The sequence below is a fragment of the Antechinus flavipes genome, chromosome 5 (genome assembly GCF_016432865.1).
Source record: "Antechinus flavipes isolate AdamAnt ecotype Samford, QLD, Australia chromosome 5, AdamAnt_v2, whole genome shotgun sequence".
Lineage (NCBI taxonomy): Eukaryota > Metazoa > Chordata > Mammalia > Dasyuromorphia > Dasyuridae > Antechinus > Antechinus flavipes.
This window is the reverse complement of record NC_067402.1, coordinates 148,147,696-148,171,367: the sequence shown is the minus strand read 5'-3', so window position 1 is coordinate 148,171,367 and position 23,672 is coordinate 148,147,696. Positions and strand designations below refer to the sequence as shown.

Below are 23,672 nucleotides of genomic sequence, written 5' to 3'. Positions count from 1 at the left end.
TGACTTTATTCCTTGATCCTGCCCTCTAGGCTGAGCACATATCTAATCTCTCTTTGCCAATAAAGTCTCTGCTCTCCCTCAAAGTTTTCTTTTCTCTCACCTAAACACATACTGTTCCTTCCATAGATCCTCTTATGATATATTTTTCCCCTTTAGAGGGAAGATAGAATTTAGAGGAAAGAAGGAATGAGACCACTGGATAACATAATAATTACAGCAGAGAAGGGGAAAGCTTTCCAATTCATACTATTAATCTGTTTGCTTTTTTCTTCTTGCCAAAAAGAAGGACCTGTGCATTGGAAGTTTGAGGGAAATGGTTCAATACCCAAGATAAGGAGATAGTAAAAGAATACCTAATTACATTTTATAAATTTAGATCACTTGGTGCAAATAGATTACAACCTTGTTCACTAAAAAAACTGGAATATCTGAATATTGAGCCACTGTTGATGGGATTCTAAAAACTTTGGAAGAATGAGAATAAATTCAGGACTAGAAAAAGGCAAATTTTCTGACCTTCAAAATAGGGAAGAGTAAGTATAAACTTGGAAGGAAGTTTAATTCCTTGAAAAATTTTAGAATATCTTATTATAATCATGGTTAGTGAATATTAAAAAAAAAGAAATCATAATTTAAAAAGTAAACAAAAGAGGTAATGACACCAAACTAAATTTACTTGCTCTTTTGACAAGGTTAATAAACTGGTGCATGAGAGGAATGTTATGATAGAGTTTACATAGGTTTAAAAAAAATGTACTTGATAAAGTATCATATAGTACTCTTAAAAAAGATAAATATGGACTGTTCAATTATACATTTAGATGCAATAATAATTAGCAAATGGCCATATCCATATGTAATTGTTAATGCCAAGTTAGAAAGAGATTCTATTGGAGTGTCCAAGAAATTTGTTTGGTGCCAAACTGTTTATTATTTTTATCAACAATTTAGAATAGAAGACATGCCTATTAAAATTTGCAAATGGCATACAGCTGGGAGAGATAGATAAATTAGCAAATAACAGAATCAGGATTCAAAAAGATCTTAAAAGGTTATAAAATGAAATTCATCAAGAATAAATGTAGTCTTATGCCTGAACTCAAAAAATCAATTTCATAAGAACAAGATGGGGGATATAGAGTTAAGATAATAAGAATCTAGGTGTTTAATGAATTGCAAACTGAATATGTCAGTTGTGTTGGCTTCCAATAAAGCTATAGCAATCTTACTGTAAATTAAGAGAAGCATAGTTTCCAGGAGTGAAGGGGTCATAGTTTTTCTGTACTCTACCATGTCAGACCCCATGTGGGGTTTGCTTTTTTTCAGTTATTGATGTCACAGTTTATGAATTATGTAAAGATAAGAACTTGATATAGTCCAACCTGGAAAAGAGAAGGTACTCAGGGAGTATGTGATAGTTATATTGATATATTTGAAGGGACTTCTTTTTAGACCCTGAGGCAGAACCAGGAGCCATTCAAAAGTCTAAAAGATCAAATTTAGGCATGATATCAAGAAAAACTTCCTAAAAGTTAGATGTATAAAAGGGAAATGGACTAATTTAACAGCTAGTGAATTTCCCTTCATTGACAGTTTTAAACAGAGATTGGATATTCATATGAGTATCTGAAATTAAGAAGTCTTTGGGCATATATTTGGACAAGATAATTAATAAAGTTGAACCTTAAATTTTGAACTTTAAAAATCTATGATTTTCAAGTTCATAAGGTTTGTAAATTACACAAGTCAAAAGTTTTATTTGACATATACAGAAGATTCATTATTTTTTTTAAATCAACATAGAATAGAGAAAATATTTCATTAGAGGACCTGTCTTTACTTCTCAATTATGTGACCCTTTGTTTTTTGTCAGCTTCATTCACCTCATGTATAAAAATAAGGAAACTATATAAACCCTACTATTTTTTAAAAAGCTTTTTATTTACAAGTTATATGTATGGGTAATTTTACAGCATTGACAATTCCCAAACCTCTTGTTCCAATTTTTCCCCTCCTTCCCCCCACCCTTTCCCCTAGATGGCAGGATGACCAGTAGATGTTAAATATATTAAAGTATAAATTAGATACACAATAAGTATACATGACCAAATTGTAATTTTGCTGTACAAAAAGAATTGGACTCTGGAAATATTGTACAATTAGCTTGTGAAGGAAATCCAAAATGCAGGCAGGCAAAAATATAGGGATTGGGAATTCAATGTAATGGTTCTTAGTCATCTCCCAGAGTTCTTTCACTGGGTGTAGCCGGTTCAGTTCATTACTGCTCCATTGGAACTATAAATCCTATTATTTAAAAATATCTATGCTTAAGAATTCATGACTGCACTGGATTTATTCTCCAATAGATTACTAGTTTCTATGTTAGGTTTGGTAGACTGTGAGAATTGCTGAGATTTTTTTAAAGTATTCCTATGATCAGCCTAGTGCAAAGTCTCTTTGAGCTTACGTAGACTATTGTTCAAGTATCAACTAGATGGTCCAGTACAGATGTCATGCTCAAAATCTTTCCACCTGGGTAAAATTTGAAGTCAAAGAATCTGGGTTTGGATTCTGATTCTGACATAAAATCTATGTAACCTTGATTGAGTTATTTCTGTCAAAAGAGAGCATCAGAATAAATGGTCTCCAAGATTCCTTCTCTGAATCTGTGATATCATGTTTCCATTGATGTCATTGTCAAGGAATCTGACTCTTCACCATTTCACAATGAAACATTTCATTAAACATTAAATGAAACATTTACCTTTAGTAAAGGTTTTTCTTTTAACTGTTTTTCCAAATATATATATATTTGTCTTTAAGAAAGAAGACCTGAAAGATACAACTACTTTGTTTTACTTTTAAATTCATTGAACAAAAAGAGAAAATATTCAAAAAGATCCCATAGATATTGAACTGAAAGTATTATTAGAGGCCATTTAATCTATTTCCCCTTACCCCCATCAGATCATTATACAGATGAAAAAACTGAGTCCTGAAATTAACATCATAATTCAGTTTATTTCCATTCCACAAGAGTTTATTAAGCAATCATTAAGTTCTTAATGCTATATAATGTATTTCTAAAAGTAGAAAACAAAAGTTGCTGCCTTAAATTGTTTTTTTTAAATTTGCTAAAAATTCTTGATTTGATCTAATTCTGGAGTAAATACAGATCAAGAAAAACAAACAGAAAGACCTTTAAGTGCCATCCTTAATTCCTCTAAAGGCTTCTGGCATGCTTACAGATCTGATGATTATCTGTTTAGTTCGAGTTGTGATAAGGCAATTCTGGCCTTTAAAGGTTTGAAATTTGTTCCTGCCTGCCTTTGACAGGTATTACTCACTGAAGGCTTTTATCCTTCATTGGAATGCATGTGAATTTTCATAAATAGTTACCAGTGTTCCATGGAAGTCAGATTTTATGCCATCAAAGCAATATTCATTAATAAACTTTAAACTAATGATAAAAAATGTCGCTTCAAATTCTGTGTGTTGCTTTCTGGGTAACTACATTCTTTTTACTATACTTTGAGCAGAGTTTGATATCCTTTATTCATCTGTTAAATTAGAAAGTTGGATTGTTAGCTTTTTCTAGCTGTTAGTATCCTATCATTCAATAATTCAAAGTGTGAGTGTCAATGATTATTTGTGGGATAGTAAAGATACATGGTCAAGAAAACCCCACTTCTTGTAGTATTTTATCACCTTTGAGATGAGAGAAAAATGACTTTCTGGAACCCATTAGAGGCATGGGTTACTTAATTCTTTTCTTTACTCTGCCTCCAATCCTAAATCTGATTATATTTTTTACTTCTACATTTATCAGACTCATAGAGTTCACAGTTGAGTATTATTTTGTTCTGTTTTGAACTAGTAGGAAGAATGAGTCAAAAAAAAGCATCATGGGAGCTATACTTAATGTTTTTTTTAATATACTCAAACATTTATGTGCTCTATGACATAGTACACAGAGAACCAGTCTTGAAGCCAAGAAGACCTAGATTTCATGTCTTATCCTTAATAACCTATCAGCTCATTGGACAGCCGTCTAAGTCTAAGCTTCAGAGAAATTGTCAACCTGCACTAGAAGAGTTAAATTTCCTTATCTGGGAATTACCTATTACAATAAAAATCACAGGGTTAGTCCTTATCGCTGTCTCTATTCTTGTTTACAAGCATAATAATTAATATATACCTAGTATCATCTATCTTTTTGTTCCAGGCTTCTATAGAGAATGCCATAGAATAATAAGATACAATATCCAATTCTTTCGCGTGCTATAAATGTCTTCTCCTTTTAGAAGTACCACAGATCCCGATGAATGGTTTAGTAGTCATTTAATATATTCTTATGGAATTAAATGTTAGTAGGACACAGCTTGGTGTACTATATCCTACTATTCTATTATTCAGTGTTACAGACCATTTAGAAGTTTTACTTTTACACCTTATCCTTTAATGCTCCACTGAATTGGGAAAAAAAAAAAACTAAAGCGGTATTACCAGATTATTTGCTTACCTATAGGTCATTTAAATAGTTTATATAATAAAATAGCATGGGACAAGCTAGCCTGATGCCTATAATCAGCTCTTCTTTTATGACAGCTTGTCAATGTCATTCATAATTTTCAAGGCACAGAGTGAAATTAGAATATTGATGAAAATATTTATCTTTTAACATTTTGAAGCAAATTGCTATTGATTTTTTTAAAAGATGCTTGACATCCTAATTAATTTGGTTAACCCGCAGTTCAAATTACAATTTCTCATTTACATAGTGACCTATCTTGCTAGAAGAGAAGGAACTTATAAATCAAATGTTGTTCTAATACCAGAGTTATGAGTTTGATATATGAGATTTCTGGCTAATTTTAGTGATCATATGAATAATTAGTATCATTTCATTAATTATTGATATTTTAATATTTGTAAGAACAATTGATATTACCATCTGCTATTAGTTCTAAGTGGAAAGGAAAAATTGTGATTTATGTACTAAACTTAGAAATATGCAAATGTTTACATTCCATAATTCTTGAATGAATGAAAAGTCTTCAAAAACAGATGATGAGATATTTGAATAAAATGAATGTAAGTCAACCCTATCCTCTGTAAGGGAAAGGGCTACTTTATTTTGGGTCTTAGTATCCCCAGCCTAGCACAATGTATCACAAGTAGTTGGGCTTCATGAGTGTTCTTTACTTGAATTGAGAAGGACTTCAGAGAAGATTCACCTGCAATACATCAAACTATTAGTTTTGGTGTATAAGTATGATTCATCAGCTAATAAACAAAACAAACCTGCATAGAAAAGTCATTTAATTTAATGTAATTTATAGTGCATATCACATTTTACAAATGAACAGAGAAGACCACCTTATCTTTTGGAAGGCAGATAGATGAAACTTGATAGTATTCACATCTTTCAGATCAAAGAAAATGTCTCTAAAGAAAGGGTAGTTACAAATAAAAGTTCTGTGATTGGTGAATCAATTTTAAAAGTCCAATTGATCAATCACATATCAATCAATTTAAGAAGCAAAAAGCTTTCTGGCCAAAAGATAATGTAGAAAAAGTATGTGCAAACATGCTTCTGTGTGTGTTTATGTATGTATGTGAATGCATATATATATTTACACAAATATATATATACATATATATATATATATATATATTTACACAAATATATATATATATATATATGTATAACAGACATTATAGGGATCTAATTAGGATTAATGAATATTTACCATATTTTGTTTTAGTTTTTGTCTCAAAGTATCTGGTGAGGTCTAGGAAAACAGTAAAATGCCATTTGTGAAGAATTAAGCATTGTTTGGGAGAGAAAGATCATTCCCAGGGGAAACTGGGCATTTGACAGAATTTTAAAATATAAGAGGAACATTTTTTAAAAGGTAGTTTAGGGTAAAAGTAGAAATGAAGAAAATCTAAGGCATTGCAAAAAGCAACTAACTCTCCATTATTTAAAAAAAAAAATCCAGACCAAAATAGTGAATGCAAATCTTGTCTAGTAAAGACACAGCTTGATCTTGAGCACTACAAGTTGTATATTTTCCATGCTTGCTGAAGGGAAAAAATCATTTTGCAGTTTGGGTCAGTTCCATTAAGAAGAATTGGCCCTTTACTGGTTTCTGATTGCTTGAACAAATTACTTAAAGGAATTGCAGAGTTTAACCCATTTATTGAATTTTAATAAGAAATACATGAATCAGTCAGAAACTAGAAAAAGTGAATAGCATTGAACTAGTTTTAATGGAAATTAGCTCATTACCCTGCTGGCTTACAACATTTACTAAGGGCTGAATTTTTCATGGAACTCTTAGGTCTATTTGCCAGTCTTCGAAAACTGGGGAGTGGAGGAGGGGGAATGGAAGAGGGTTTAATTAAAAATTAACTTTATTATTAGTATTTCCTTTTCCCAAAATAAGCCCCTAGCAAAGACTTCTAAAAGCTTGATTTTTTTTCTTTTTAGGAACATTATATAAACTATTTTTCTCACCTGAAAAATTTTCTCAATCCTGAAAGGTATTCACAGGAGTGAAAAAGAAGTCCCCTGAATTGAACACAATCCCTTTAGATTACCAACCAGACTAGAACTGGCCTCTAACCCATGGGTGGCCAGAGCCAATAAAAGCAGACTAGAGATGGGAAAGTCAGGACACAAACAGAAGAATAATTTCACAGTGAAGAAAATGACTTACAAGCAAGAATACATGTGCCAGAGCCCCACCCCATAAAGGAGTTCCAGGGGCAGTATGGGGAGATCTCAATAATTTTACCTATGGAGACACAATGAGTTGTGGCTCTGACAATGAGGGGTATCAGCAACAGAGAGAAAAGTCTGACTGTTAGGAGAGCTTCATGACTGGAAGATGGCCACCACAAGTCTTTATCCAACCTGGTATGAAACAATTCTGGTATTCTGATGTGGCCAAGATTGTCCAGAAGATGAACACAAAATATTGTTGTTACACCAAGCTCACGGCACAGCCTGCTTGCTGAGTATCTCCTAATATTTTGACAAGATAAAAGGCTGACACTAACTTTGTTCCTTCTTTCCTCTTTGTTGAAATTTCTTGGGATATCAAAGCCATTTAATAACCTACCATAAATTCAAAACTCACAAATAATCATCCCAAAAAATCTAGCATACCTTTTTGCTATGTGAACATCTGAGTTCCTTTAATCTGAAGTAAAAATAAGGGGCATTTAGTTTCTGATAACCCAGATACTTTGGAGTCCTTCATTTAAGCATTTGTTGAGAATCTACTTTGAATCAGGCATAGGTGCTAGACAGTAAAGATTTTTAAAAGGAAAAAAAATGTCCTACCTTCAAAGAGTTTACATTTTAGGGGGAGGGAAAGAGGGAGGTAAAACATATTGCCAAAAACATATGCAGATATTAAACATAAAATATATACTAAAAGGTATAAAATAATGGAGGAGGGAGCTGAGGATAGACTACATGCCTAAAAATACACCCAAGTCTCCTCTGTACTTAAAAAACTTACCACTAAATCCTGACATGTCCATTAACCATCATCCTCTATCTCTCCTACTCTTCTCAGCTAAACTTCTTGAAAAAGCAATCTATACACAATGCTTCTATTTTCTTCACTCTCAGGCCCTTTCTTTTTATCCTTCTGCAGCCTTGTTTCTGACCTCATCATTCAACTAAAATTGCTCTCTCCAAAGTTACCAATGATTTTTTTACTGCTGAATCTCGTGGTCTATTCCAATTCTTATCTTTCTTGACCTCTTTGCAGCATTTTACACTGGTCATCCATCTTCTCCCAAATACTCCCTTTTTCTGGGTTTATGTTAATTGTTCCTTCTCAGTGTTCTTTGCTGGATTTTCAGTCATGTCATTCCCATTGACTGTACGTATCTCATTAGCTCACATGGGCTTAATTTCATCTGCATGCAAATGATTCCCAGATACATATCTATATTCATATCTATATGTGTATATATCCAGTCCTAGTCTCTGTCCTAAGCTCCAGTCCATGCCCCAATTGCTAACTGCCCATTGGAAATTTCCAATTGGTTTTTTCATAAGCATCACAAATTTAGATTTAAAGAAATTCATTTTATTTCCCCTTAAAGCCCACCATTTTCCAATCTTATGAACACCTTTTTCAGGATTTTTTCTAGTGTTTCTGGAGAATTTCACATTGAGGCTAGTTAAGGTGGGTGGAGCTCCAAACTAATCCTTCATCTGTTATGTGGGTAATTGAATAACTCTAGGAGAGTTTTGTAGGAGACCATGGCCAAAAAAAAGAAAAAAAAAAATCTTCAATAGCAGAATTTGCTCACAAGTTTCCTGAGATGTTGTTCATTCATTTAAATTGCCCTAAACACAGCACATAAAGCAATAGTCATCATGTTGTCAATATATGCACTAAGAATTAAGGAAAGACTCAATATCTGACCAAAAAATGGCTGGAAAAATTTCAAAATTATATGGCAGAAACTAGACATTGATTAATATCTAACACCCTATACCAAGATAAAGTCAAGGTTTACATATAAAGGCTGATAGTATTAGCAAATTAGGAAAGCAAGGGATAATCTACCTGTCAGGTCTTTGGAGAAGTAAGAATTTATGGCCAAAGAACTAGAGAACACTATGAATTCAAAATGGATAATTTTGATTACATTGAATTAAAAAGGTTTTACACAAACAAAATCAAGGTAGTCAAGATTAGAAAGGAAACAGAAAGCTGGGGGAAATTTTTTCTTACAATCAGAGTCTCTGAGAAAGGTCTCATTTCTTAAATAGAGAACTGATTCATATTTATAAGAATATAAATCATTCCCCAATTGATAAATGGCCAAAGGATAGGAACAGATGATTTTCAGTTGCAGAAATTAAAACCATTTCAAGTCATATGAAAAAATGCTCTAAATATTGTCATGTTGTTGATTAGAGAAATGAAAATCAAGACAACTCTGAGTTATCAGTTCTTCTCTCTCCATTGGCTGAGATAGCAAAATAATGATTATGTGGTAGAAGAGACGTGGGGAAATTTCATTGTTGGAAAAGTTGTGAATGATCCAATCATTCTGAAGAGCAATTTGGAACTATGTTCAAAGGGTGCATATCCTTTGATCCATTGGTGTCACTATTGAGTCTATATCCCAAAGAGAGCATAAATAAAGAAAAGGGACCTATATGTGCAAAAATGTTTGTAAGAGCCCTTTTTATAGTAGCTGGAAATTGAGGAGATTCCCATCTGTTGGGGAATGGCTGAATACATTATCGTATACAAATGTAATAGAATATTATTATTCTATAAGAAATAGTGATCAGGCTGATTTCAGAAAAGCTTGGAAAGACTTACATGAATTGATGCTGAGTGAAGTGAATAGAATAACAGAATGTTACACACAGTAATAAGTTTATGTAATGATCAATTATGCTGGATTTGGCTCTTCTCAAAAATGTGGTGGTTCCAGATAAATCCAATAGACTGACGATGGAAAATGCCATCCTCATCCAGAAAGAGAACTCTTAAGACTGAATGTGGATCAAAGTATAGTATTTTTACCTTTATTTCTCATGTTTTTTTCTCTTTTAGTTTGATTTTTCTTGCATACGACAAATATGGAAATATGTTTAAAATAATTGCACATCTTTAACCTGCATCAAATTGCTTGCTGTTTTGGGGGAGGGGAGAAGTAAAAGAAGAAAGGAAAAAAATTTAGAGTACAAAGTCTTACAAAAACTAATGTTGAAACCTATCTTTACACATATTGGGAAAAACAAATTCTATTAAAAATTATTAAAAGTTAGAGGAAGTATGATTTTATAGGTAACTAATAGGTTAAATATTCAAAACTTGTCTCAGATGTTATTAATTATATACTCTAAGGCAATCATTTCATTTCTCTTAGCCTTAGTTTCCTTATATATGACATGAAGATGAAAATAACAGCACCTACCTCACAGGGTTGATATGAGGGTCAAATGAAACATCCTGTGTAAAGCATTTGCAATGCAAAGAATTCTATGTGGCTTAATATTATTTTGGAATAATTCTATCTTTAATCAACACTGCAAACTGAAATTGTTCTTACCTGGAAATTGACAGAAAGCTCTAAGTTTTCAAGAGGATTTTTTTGGTTGAGGTTTTTAAATTTTTGTTTTTGTTTTGTCCCAAGGGCCTTTTTGTTATTGATGATGTTGACTAGGTAGTGTCCATGCCCATCCATTAAGAAAAAACATAACTTAGTCAAGATTATCTATGAGCAGATAAAAAAAAAAAAAAGATGTAGGTCTCTGCATAAAATGGTATTCTCTGAGACATTGTAAGGTAAGAGTTTTTGACAGTAAAACTATTTCTTTTGGAAGAAGTAAAAGCTCTAATCACCTCTTTGTCCTTGCTAATTTCAGATTACCTTGCCTGTAAAAGTGATTTCCCATCTTGGTGCTATGGTTATTTTTTAATTGGTCTCCAACGGTTTACCAGAAATTCTCCCATGATTTCTTTATCAAGATATAACATCTTATTGATGTGCTTGCTTTATGGAAATATCGACATGGAAGTCAACCTTAAGTTATCCTTTCCTAATGATTTTCAAGGTGCCAGCTATTTTATGTTGAAACATGGGCTGCTTTTGATTCACTTTCCAAGGTAGTTTATCACTCTGTGTTTTTGTTATCTGATTTACAACCATGTTTCTGTTTTGCAAAGCACTTGATACTCATTTGAGACTTCTAGCGCACCGGTGAAATAAGGGCTATTCTTGGCCAAATTGACAAATGAGGGAATTGGGGTTTTGAAAAGTTCATGACTAGTCTAAGGTCACAGTGTGTGAGCTAGGATTTTAATTCAGATTTTCCTAACACTAAATCAGATGTTTTCTCATCATCTCATTTATTTTGGTTAGAGTTTCTCTTCTCTTTTCATTCTTTCCCCATATAGTTATTTGTTTCTTGTTAGAAACCCTGGAATCACTTCTTCACATCTGTTTAGTCTTCAGTTTCTACTTTTCATTCTTCCTGGGGATGTTAACCTGATTGATGGTGGCAAAGAAAAGAAGGATGGTACTGTTTTCCTTACTTCTCTACAATTGCTATTGGCTGTTCCCACACTAGTACTGTCCTGGAAGTAGCAATGTGTCCTGAGTTCATCCTATCACTTCATTCTGCCCTGATTTCAAGCCAAAAACCTTTGTCATTCATCCAGAACCCTTTTGTCTACCCTTGTGATGAAGTCCCCAGGCTAGCCCTGAATATTTTCTTAGTTCTTTGGTAATAATTAAATATCTCATAGTAACTTCCCCCCCCCCCCAAAAGAACCTGAAGTAGAAAAAAAGAAAAAGATAAAGTGGTGGGCCATACGAGAGAGAGCTTTTTTACTCTTTTCTTTTTTATGCTCTACCAGTAAAAGCCCTTTAGAAAATTTCAAAGGGATTATTCATAGAATGTGTTCAGTTATCCATTCAGTTTGAGAATAGAGGGAATCTACTCTTATGTTGAATCATAGAATTTCAGAGTTGGGAAGGATCTATGAAACTACCTAGTCTATACTTAATCTTATAAATGGATTAATTGTCTCTAGCACTTCCTCAACCAGCAATTGTCTACCCGCTAGTTGAACCCATTTCCAGTGACAGGGAACTTATTACTAGCGTAGTAGTTAATTCAATTTTTAGAAAGCCTTATTTGTTTAAAAGGTCTTTATATGACTCCTTATAGCAATCTGTCCATTGATCTTAGTTCTTTTTCATATCAACAAAAAAAGAAGAAATCAAAAAACTCTTCCACACAACCCTTCAAATAGTTGAACAAAATGACCATGTCCCTTTATCTTGTTCTTAGCAAGCAAAAGTGAAAGGAAAGGAAAAGTGGTACTGAGAAAGAAAGCAAGTTGATCAATCCATAGCACCTTTAGAAGAAAAAAGATGACAGGCAACTTGGAGGAGCCCAAAAATGTCTGAAGAAATGTGTTGTGAAAGGAACAGCATTATCCCATGCTGCTTACCACTTTACCTTTCATTCCTCTTCTCTTAGCCCCCTGAACATTGTCTTTCCCTAACGTTCACTTCCGCAGTTTCTACTCTGCACACACACACACACACACACACACACACACACACACGTATGTATTTGTGCATACAAGCTTCTTTATATATGTCTGTGAAACATATATAACACATATGTGTTATATACACATAATTTATATACACATAGCAATATGCATGTTTATTTGTATATATGTAACAATTTTAAAAAATAAAAGGAAAAATTCAGCTAAAGAGGGTGAGAGAAGAAAAAGGAAAGAAAAATGCATTTATATAAAGCCCACCATGTGCTAAGCACTGGTTAAGCAATTTTACAAACATTTTCTCATTTGATCATCACACTTACTCTTGGAGGTACTTGTTATTTTTATCATCCCCATTTTACACATGAGGAAACTGAAGTAAATAGAATTTAAGTGACTTGCCCAGCCAGTAGTTTCCTCTACTGTGCTGGCTCACACTTCTGCTTTTTATTGTCAGATCAAAACAAAACAGTTTTACTTTCCTATTACAGACAGTACAAAATCTATCTCCCTACTTTTATTTCCATTTTTACAGAACAATTAATAATTTTCCAAAGGCACATATAGCTTTACATAAACATTGTTTTTTACTTTTATAATTGGAATTTTTAAAATCATAATTATTTTCTTGAGTCAAGTTGTTTCCATTTGTCCAGCTCAATTGTTCCTCATAAAAATACAGTGTGACCTAGAAAAGTCAGCTGCTATATCAGTGCCTGAAGGCTTCTATGCTGAGCAAGGTTACTTTTATATTCCAACCTGGTATTCAAATCATCCCAGAAATATGTATACTAGAAGCCAGGAAAAAAACTTAGGGCTTGGCCTATAGATAATAGGTTAGATTAGATTAAATAATTTTAGTAGTTCAAGAAGCCAGCAACTGCTTATGAAGGAAGGTCAAACTAAATGGCAATCTCACCTCTCTAGTTCCTCTAGGTTCATCTTAGTTCTGGCAGCTACCCAGCCAAAAAGGCAAAGGATTATGCATTTTACCATGGGAAAAATAATATCCTTTAAGATTATTTCCCAGGCTCCCCATGGGGCTAACCCATTACAAATTGTGAAAAGATGCTCTTCAAGTGTTTCACTGCATACTTGTCTATTTCTAGAAAAGGTCCTGGAGGAGGAAAAAAAAATCAAAGCATTTCATAGAATTTTCTTTCATAGGCATGCTGTAAACAAGGAGCTGGTGTGATGATAGCTGTAAAGAAAAGATATTACAGAAACTCTATGATCATATTCAATTTTCATTGCATATTAACATCGTTCACTAGTATTACATTTGAGGGTTTAGAAGCTTTACATGTCTAATAAAATGTGAGAAAGACCACATGTCTGAAGTGAAATCACTCTAGACTAAGGGAAGGAGTGAGAGAAAGAGGAGGAGGAAGAGCAATAACTAATATTTATAGAGCATTGTAAGATTTGCAAAGCCTTATACAAATATCTCATTTGATTTTCATCACAATTCTGGAAAGTATAAACTATGATTATTCCCATTTTTTGAGAGATAAGGGAAACTGAGGTATACCAAATTTATATGACATTCCCAGGGTTATGTCCTTGTAAGTATAAAAGGTGAGATTTGAATTCAAGTCTTCCTAATTACCAAGTCCAACAATCTATTCAGGGCACCATTACTCAAAATCTGCATAAACTTGAGCAAATCTCTTAGAGTCATTCTACTTATCTGAAAGATGAAAGCACTGGACTAAATGAACATTAAGGTTCCACTGAGTCCAAAATTATATTCCAAGAATTTATCTGAAGTCTGATGTTTTTCTGATTTACAAAAAAAAAGTTTTAACTTAGCCTTAGAATATTATTAAAATAGAATTTTTATAGTCTTTTAAAAGTACTGCATTAAACACTCTAGGGTTCATAAACAAGGTTATTGGAGGGGGGGAATAGATCATTATTGTCCCAGAAATTAATGATAATATTTTCTTAATCTTCATATCTCTTGGAGTCTCTATAGCATTTGACATTCTTGGTCAAGTTCTACTCCTGGATACTATCTCCTCCCTGGTTTTTTGAGACACTATTATGCCTGGCTTCTCCTCCTATTTCTTGTTTTTCAGGAAAGATTCTTTTCTTCATCATTCATTTCTGACATACTAAAATGGACATCCTTCAATTTTCCATCATAGAAGTTTTCTTCTTCTAGACAAACCTCTCTCCTGCTATCTGTCTGTCTATCCAATAATGTTTTACTTTCCCAAATATATGTAAAGTTCGTTTTTAATATTCATACTTGTAAGAATTTGAGTTTCAATTTTTTTTCCTCCTTCTCTTACCTCCCCACTCTCCAAGACCATAAACAATCTGATACAGATTAAACATGTGCACTCCTTTTAAACATATTTTCATATTTTTTGATGTTATGCAAGAAAAATGAGATCAAAAGGGAAAAAACTGTGAGAAAAAAGTAAACAAACAATAAATTTGAAAAGTACTATGCTTCAATCCACATTCAGTCTGCACAGTTCTCTCTCTGGATGTGAATGACATTTTCCATCCCAATTCTATTGAAATTGTCTTGAATTACCACATTGCTGAAAACAGCCAAGTCCATCACAGTTGATCATACATTTACTGTGTCTAATATTTTCTGGTTATGCTGACTTCACTCATCATCATTTCATTTAAGTCTTTTTAGGCTTTTCTGAAATCAGCTTGTTCATCACTTCTTATAGAACAATAATATTCCATTACATTTATAAGTCACAGCTTATTCAATCATTCCTCAATTAGTGAACATCCCCTTAATTTCAAGTTCTTTGCCACCATAAAAAACTGCTACAAACATTTTTGTAAATATGAGTCCTTTTCCCTCTTTTTTGACCTCTTTGGGTTACAGATTAGTGACACTGCTGGATCAAAGGGTAGGAATAGTTTTATAGTAGCCCAAATTTTTCTCCAGAATGGTTAGATCAATTCACAACTCTACCAGCAATGCATTAGTGTCCAAGTTTTTCCATATCCTCTCCCACATTTATCATTATCTTTTCTTATCATAATAGCCAATCTAATATATGTAAAGTAGTACCTCAGAATTGTCTTAATTTGCATTTCTCTAATCAATAGTGATTTAGGGCATTTTTCCTATGTCTATCCATCTACATATATATCCATCTATCCTCATAATTTCTTTCCTAAGGTCCAGTTGTACATCATTAATTACCTTTTTGACATCTCCTCCTGGCATTCTGTTGGCATTTCAAATTCAAAATTTCCAAAATATAATTTAATATTTTCTTCTTTCCCTATACAAAAAAAAAAAAAAAAGCACTACTTCTTTAAACTTTTTTTGTTTCTGTTGGAAGTATACTATCTTTCCACTTAACCGCATTTACAATTCCATAATCATGCTTGCCACTCCCATACCCCTTTCCTTCATCTTCTATGTGCAATCAGTTGCCAGATTGTTAAATCTTAAACTTGAACTAAACCTTAAACCTGAGCTAGAGATTCCAAAGTGTTGGGTTAAGGAGGGAGGGCATTCTAGGCATGAAGAATGACATACACAAACAGAGATGGAGGATGGAATATTGAATAGATAGCACAGGAAGTCAAACTTGACTGGAATACAGAGTGTATCAGGAGGAGAGAAAGGAATTAAATCTGAAAAGGCAAATAAGAGTTTGCTTGTGAAGAGTTTAAAATATAAGAGCCATTTGTATTTCATACTATAGGACCACTTATAATACTATTTGAAAACCATGTTTTCTATACATCTTAGGAAAATGGTTAAACAATCCAATAGGGGAAAAATTCAATTGCTACTTGTCACCAGATGGATAAAAAAGAGAAAAGATCAGATTTATCACTTTTCCATTGGAGGTGTTTTAAGGTATATTTTAAGGAGAGACTAAGTGAGGAGAGAGAGGCACTTACTGCAGGTACCCAGAGTAACGATTCTAAAAGAGAACTTTTGGTGCATCGTAGACTATGACTGGCTTATATACTCTTCTCAGTGCTTCCTTAAGTCTTGTTCACAAATCATTTAAAGGTGTAATTAATATCTTCTGTCTTAAATAAGTTTAAGAGGTTAAAGACAAAAAAGGAAGTGGTAAGGCTAGGTTTTAGTGAAAATCATACTGCTTTGGATGCTACTATAAAAAGAAATGAATTCAAGTTTTCTAGTGCTGCTACTTGCTACTATTCTCAAACTTTACGTAGGTAAGAAACATGTATATGTTTTCAACATAGCATGCTATTTTCAAGAATAGTTTTCCTTTGGCTATGTCATTGCCAAAAGAGAGGGGATGAGGTGTGATAAGGAAATACTTAAATGTGTGAAATGGCATTTGTTATGGCTAATTTGTTTATTGGGAAAGGGAGTAAGAACAGTGATTATTATCATCATTGTTTTTCTAGTCTTTTTTTTCCTTCAAACTATGATTAAATTTTTTTTCTTTTTGTCTGTTTTCATGTAATGCATCATACCAAACTGAAATATGCAAATCTGGCTGCTGTCTCAGTAATCATTTGAGGTCACAACAGAATCAGCTCGATCAGTTTTGTCATAGATGACAGGAGAGTTCCATTACCTGAAAATTTATTGTTTGGGTATCCAATGGATATTAATTTATAATGTCAGTTTAGATCACATGCTTTTTATTTTTTAGTTACTTAGAATGTTATTCGAAAATGAGATCAAGGCCCTCTGAACACCCAAAGGACAATTTAGTGCTAGAGCTGGGAGGAACCTGAGAGATCTCTGAGCGCAAGACACTATCAAGTCACAAGTGATAAGTAACAGCACTAAGATTTGAGGACAAATCTTATAATTCTAATTCTAGTACTCTTACCACAGTTAGATGTTATATTTAACCTAACCTTGAAGTTACATGCTAAAAGAAAATTTGCTTTGCCTATTTCTTCACAGGAAAAGCATTTTCCTATGAAAAATTATATTTTTTTATATAGTTGTCTTCATTTATCCATGTCAGAGGCAGTCATGCTCAATGTCAGCCCAAGTCAGGAAAACTGAGCCTTAGGTTATAGGCCATTATTGAATGTTGCCCTTTAAGAAGAGTAGTATAAACCCTTGGTGTTTTAATTTCCCCAGATGTAAAATATCATTATATAAAATCAGTGTAATTCTTTGAGGTCTCTGATATAAGCTATAAACTTAGACAATTTTAAATTATTCATTTATTGTTATTACTTTTATTGCTCAGTTGTATACTATTATATATAATAATGGGGAAAATAGATTCTAAAGAATCCAAACATTGAATTATTTATGCAGTGTATGTTATGTGTTATATGGTATTTTTTTTTTAAGTTAACATTTTGTTTTCTTTATTGCAGGTTTCTTTTCTCCTTGGAAAACTCCAAAGCCTGTAAGTTGGTACCATTATAATTATTGCTATGGTTCTAATGATGATGTCCATTTCTATAAATGTTGATCAGTAATCTCACCATATAACATAGCAGCATTACAGGACAATAGAAAGAATATTGCACTTGAAGTTACAAAACCTGAGTGTGAATCTCAGTGTGAATTTTCTCATCTGCATGGTGATCTTTTCTAGATCTTAATCTATGATAATGTGATTCCATGAGTATTCTAAATGACCTAGGAAGTCCATTATAATTCTAGAGCTATGATCCCTTATCAAAAGAATAAGTCCTTTTGTTATTTCTTAATGTCAGTTTACCATAGACTAAATTAAAAGATAACCCTTCATTTCTGTCTCTTTTGTACTATCCCTCTCAGAAACACTATGGTCTTTTTACTAATATATGCCCCATTGGAATTATGTATCCCTTAAGAAGGATTTCCTAATAAATCTCTACTATCCCTCTCAGAAACACTATGGTCTTTTTGCTAATGCATGCTTTATTAAAACTTTCCCATCTAAGATGGACCCACAAGTTCAGAGAGTATCAAAGAAGTTCATATAAGTCTACCTGAAAAGAGTTTAGCTCTGTGCAAATAAAAATCTTTAATGAAGTGACTGAATATCTTCTGCTAAAGAATGTTCACTTTTTTAAACATTCATTTTACTTCTCTGAGACTCAGTTTCATTCATTTCTGTGAAGAAACTGAAAGCCAAGAGGCTAACTGCCAGTCTGCTGAACCATCATTTGATCTGTCTCCATGTGGCTGCCAGATCAATTGAGAACCCAAATTTTCTTTCATGAGATGACCTAAAATATTGATAAGAGAGAACAGGTTGGTAAATGTATTTAGAGAACAGGCTGGTATATGTATTTGGAGGTTGATAGATTTTGGCTATCTCTTTGACAAAGTTAAATTAGTAGTTATAGAGGAACCCTAATTGCTAAAAGAGGAAAAAAATGCACAATCATGCTGCTGTTTAGTCATGAATTTTGTTGTGAGGACTAAATTTATGGTGTCTTGAGAGAGTCCATCCTGCTTTAAATTTTTGTGAAAATCACACAAGTGAAAGACTTATGGCAACTAATGATTGCCTTATTTGCTACACAAGGCTTGTACAAGGAACAAATGAAATAATATGTGTGAAATGTTTTATGAATCATGAAATACTATATTATCTCTTATCATTATTTTGTTTTTGTGTGTTCTTTATGGGAACCAAAGTTCCCAGTCCTAATTCTTTCTGCCCCAATCTCAAAACAGTGTGCTCTGGCATTGTATACCCTCTTATTGAATTTAACTAGAAACTTTACAGCACCATCACATTGCTACAATTATACAGTGTAGTGATTTCCTTATATGTACCACATTTATACAAATTATGCCATTTGATGTAATTACAGCATTTGCTGTCATTATAGTAATTACATCCATAGTCAATAATTCCAAAAAAGGTTTCTCAGAACCTAATTTACAATTAATCTTGAACCCATGCTGACCCACAAAAGCTAAGCAACAACAGCCAAGTTTTGAACTTCCAGGACCTCAGCTTTGCAAAGAGAATTTGTCATTTTTGTACCAGATTCATGAATCTCCCTAGATTTTCTCTAATCCAAAGGTTTCTATGCTTCCACCAAGTCCCCACTGAAATCATTGGTAGTTCTGTTTGAGAGACAAGATGCAAGAAGTCTGTTCTGAGATTTCCAAATTTTCATTTCCCTACTGAGCCTTCTATCTTGGGGAACATTTTGACCTGCCATACAGGGTTATAGACACCGAGAGCCCAAGGCAAGCTTGAAGAAGCCATGACAGAGATTCTAGCTATGCAAGAGGGATATGGAAGATCCCCTAGACCAAGTCAGGAAACAGATTGGATTGATTGGTAGTATAGGAAGGAATAAAGACAGTCCTATGAATCTAGTCAGGAAATTAGAAGCTGATATCTAGGAAATGAGGTCAGGTATGTACCATGGCTCATGAGGTAACAGATTTAGAATTAGCAAAGATCTCAAAAACTATATTTTCCAACCTCCTCATTTTACAAATGAGGAAAATGAAAATCAGATTAAGCAATTTCCCCTAAATCACAGTTACTAAGTGAAGGAACTGAGTCCAGGTAAAAACATTCAAAAATTCATTGGAAATAGGAAGAAACAAGAAAATGCAATGGAGGCAAATGTTCAGAAAGTAACACTCAACTTCAAAGTCAGGTAAAAGAAGAGAAAAAAGAACACTGAGCTGCAGCTCCCTGCCTCTGTCTCTTAAAATGTAAGGCCCTTGTGAGTAGGTATTATTTCTTTATTTTTTTTCTTTGATGCCTAGCACAAAACCTAGCTAAGAGCATTTAATAGATTCTTGTTAATGACCTAAGCAATACAGAGCCAAAAGGTAAAAAGTTCCAATAGAATAGCAAAGCATATGGAGACTTCACATTGTTCAAAATAGTGAATAGAACCTGAAGACAAAGAAAGAACCCAGAAGTAGGCAGGTACAGTGGATATTGAGAGCATGTTAACATTCAGAATTTAAGCAAGGCAAAAAGATTACATGGTTCAGCAGTAATTATCCTAGAAAGTAAGTTTGAGACTTACAGCCCCAAGAGTACTTGCCTTATGCCCCTGTTTTATCTCTCCTCCTGAATGGGTGCAGACATGGGCTGTTTCTATTTTTATTAGTGTTTATTTATTAGTGTTTTAATCCTGGAGAGACAGAGTTCTGCAGATGCTGGCAGGTACCAATGGCAAGAAAGGCTTTACCATTTCTGGAACAGTCAGCCTGAAAAGTCAATACTGTTTTTATTCTATATATGTTTTCATTTTCACTTCATTAAGTATCATGGTTTAGAGCTTTTTAAATCACCTGATTAAATATCTTGAAGTACTGACGGATGTCATAACAAAAAAGTTGTCCTAAAAAAAAGCTTTCCTAAAACCACACAGGATTGGAGAGAGATTTCCCATTCTCTGTGCTTCTGAATGCCTAGAGTTTGTCACTGGGCTATCGAAATGAGCTGACTCTTCCAAACAATGCTGATAGCGTGATTGGCTCTATGGCTTTGAAATTGCTTTTTAGATCTCCTAATACCTCACCTGAGACATGCTTGCTCCACTGCACTGTATATGAGCTGATATGCACCCCAGCAAGATGTTTAGAGGTGACAGATCACCTGCCTTGCAAAGATGGGGGAAACAAGATATGAGTACAAGCCCTGTTACAGCAAATAGAACCTGTGGCCACTGAGACACTATAGTTCAAGTTTATATACTATGTTTATAAAACTTGTCAGACTGGAACACTTTATGTGTTAAGTACTTAGGAAAGCAGAAATCATACAAAGAAAGAGCTCTGGATTTGGAGCCCAGGTTACTCATCAATACTTATGTGACCTAACTTTATTATCCTGCAGTTTCTTAAAATGAGGGGCTTGACCTAGACCAAGAGTACTTAACTAGGTATAGATTTTAAAGGAGTTTTGATTTGTTATGTGGCAGGAAAGGAAATAGCATCTTTGTTTTCACTAATCTCTCACCAAAATTTAGTATTTCCTTCAATTATAAATGTAAGCAACCAAACAATCTTTTGAGAATATTATTCTTTGCACAGTGCCTAACAAACAGAGCAAGCACTTTATAAATGCTTCATTTGTCTGTTTCTCTGCCTCTCTCTCTCTCTGCTTGTGTCTGAATGTCTTTCTCTGAAAAATAGTCCATAGCCCTTAGCCAGATTGTCACAAAATTCCATAATATGAGGGGGAGGAAGAGAGAAGAAAAAGAAAAGAACTAAAAAGACAAAAAGAAGATTAAGATGTCTCTCAGCTCTAAATCTAAGATCTTATGATTTTAAAAGCTCAACATTAAAGTTAACATTAAAACATTAAACTTGAAAGCAAAAATGGAAATTGATGAAAAAACTATCTTGTTTGTTACATGCAGTTAGCATGACAATAATGGGAAATTCAAATTAACCCAAAAATACAATATTTTTCTATGTAAATAATTAGTTTTTAAATAGCATTTTTCTAATAGTATAAGAATTTTTGACTGAATAATGAAGCACAGTGTAATACTTTTAAAATACGTATTCTAAGACCACTCTACAGACATTTTTTTCTGTATTGAGTATACTTCACAGTGAACAGAAAATAAGTTTAATACCAAGCCAGAAGCTCATCAGTCTGTTCCCCAAATTACTATATATTTAAGCAACTATATTGTAGCTATAATTCTACCTTTGTCATTAGACTACTGTAAAACCTAGAGAAAGCTAGACTTGTTGTAAGACTCAATTTCCTTATCAGTAGAATGAGGAAATTTGTACATAGGATATGTAAGGTCCTTCCAATTAATTCTATGATTTTACTAAGGAATTCTACTTTATCAAATTTCTACTTTATTTTGTGGTTAAATATGTGGTAACTATAGATACCTGGGGAATGGTTCTCACAATGGGATCAGCATGTTTTCATAGCAGAACAGGATTAGCTAGCAATCAGGAAGAGTTAGTCTTATTCTTCTCATGTCATAGAGATAAATCAGAGCCAACAAGGTGATCATATTTAAATGGTCCCATATATGGTTTATCTGTAACATCAGGATAACAGCTTGTACATGGCTAGCAAACTAATTCATTGCTGATAAGGTGACGGTAGCAGGAAAAATTTCTCACATGGAATAATAATGGAACCTACCATAATGGACTCGATTTAACAAAAATCCTCAGACAAGTCCCAGGTCTTATATGTTATATATTGCCTAAGTGTCTTGATTTGGGAAGGGTTTGATTATTGATAAAACGTAAGGTTTACTAGGATGATGATATGTTCATATATGTGTGGGGGAGTGGATACACAGGGGTGCAATACACATATACACACATGCATATGTATACATACGTATGTGTATATATTTATGTATATTTACATATATTTATGTATCTATATATGCATATATGTAAATCCTGGACTTTTTAAATCAAAAATCTAAACCATGATATATTATAATTTTGAAAACAATCAGGTTTTGCTGTGTTACCTAATCCAGATTTTATATGCCTAAGGGAAAAAAGTTTCAAATCCACCTAATTTTACTATTGTCTTTTCAGATAATGGAACGATGGGAGAATCAAGGCAGCCCTCAAACAAGTTTATCTGCTCCAGCTATACCACAGAATCTCCCCTTTCCAACCTCCCTTCACAGGAGTTCATTTCCTGACTCAACAGAGGCCTTTGATCCGAGGAAGCCTGACCCATATGAGCTATACGAGAAATCCAGAGCAATTTATGAAAGTAGGCGTAAGTGAAAGCCCCAAATGACCAAGGGTACAGTTAATTGTGATTAGTGTTTGTTCCCAAATGTTTCAAGGCTGAGTTAATTCAGTATTATTTTCTGCTCTGTTTTAAAAGTAATTCAAATAGGAAGCCAACTGGTCTGTTCTGTTCTAAAAGGGATTTTACACTCTGTCCTGACATACTCATCCCCTATTAGCAGACTATCTTAAGTTTGGTATCTTTCATTTTAGAAACCCTGTTTCCTATTACTATTTCCTAAGCCCCCAAGCAAAATCAGCAAGTTATCAAGTAGAAAGTTGTTTTATTTATTTGTTTTATTTTAGGCAACTCTAGCAAGATGATAAAATGTTATTTTTGACTGTCTCTATTTAAATTTTGTAGTCTAAAGCAAATTTTTTTCCAATTCTCCATTGTGTAGCAAGATGAAAGCATTGAGTGAGATATCGGTAATGTTTTGCCTGGCTTGAACCTAGCTAAATTTTTTTTAAATTTAAAAAACCCACCCCACATCACAAAAAAAAAAAAAAAAAAAAGGAATATTCTATCAAGATCTCCCTTTTTTAAAAAGTTTCATTTGTGGCAGTGAAATTAATTGGGCAATTTTGAAAGCTTATTCTGCAAATAATATTCTCTGAATATTTACCTTACTATTTAAAAGTCTTGCCAAAGGGTTCAGTGCAATATAAAAATAAAAAACAAAAATTATTATTAGAGCACATAGTTCATGTCAATGTCCAAACCATCACCTAGATTAACTTACCCAAGAGTTTGAACAAGAAACAAAAAAGATGAGTAGTATAAATATGTGGATTGTTGATGGAACGAAAACAAGAAATATATGGTAATATGATGTTGTGGAAAGAGTTCTGGATTTTGGTGTTGAGGAAAAGGAGAGAAGAATGGGAAGAAAATCATTGAGAAGTGACAGTAATATAAAACAACATCAATAAAATAT

At 33.3% G+C, this 23,672-nt stretch overlaps 1 protein-coding gene across 8 annotated transcripts in view; it reads left to right on the top strand.

Annotated features, from left to right (window-relative positions):
• The window catches only part of MAGI2 (membrane associated guanylate kinase, WW and PDZ domain containing 2), an 895,053-nt gene that overhangs the window by 635,501 nt on the left and 235,880 nt on the right, over nt 1–23,672 (top strand). For all 8 annotated transcript variants that reach the window (XM_052000674.1, XM_052000676.1, XM_052000675.1 and 5 more), the window contains 2 exons: nt 17,397–17,428; nt 22,531–22,720. In XM_052000674.1, coding sequence (XP_051856634.1) covers nt 17,397–17,428; nt 22,531–22,720 — 222 coding nt within the window. The remainder of the gene's footprint in view (nt 1–17,396; nt 17,429–22,530; nt 22,721–23,672) is intronic.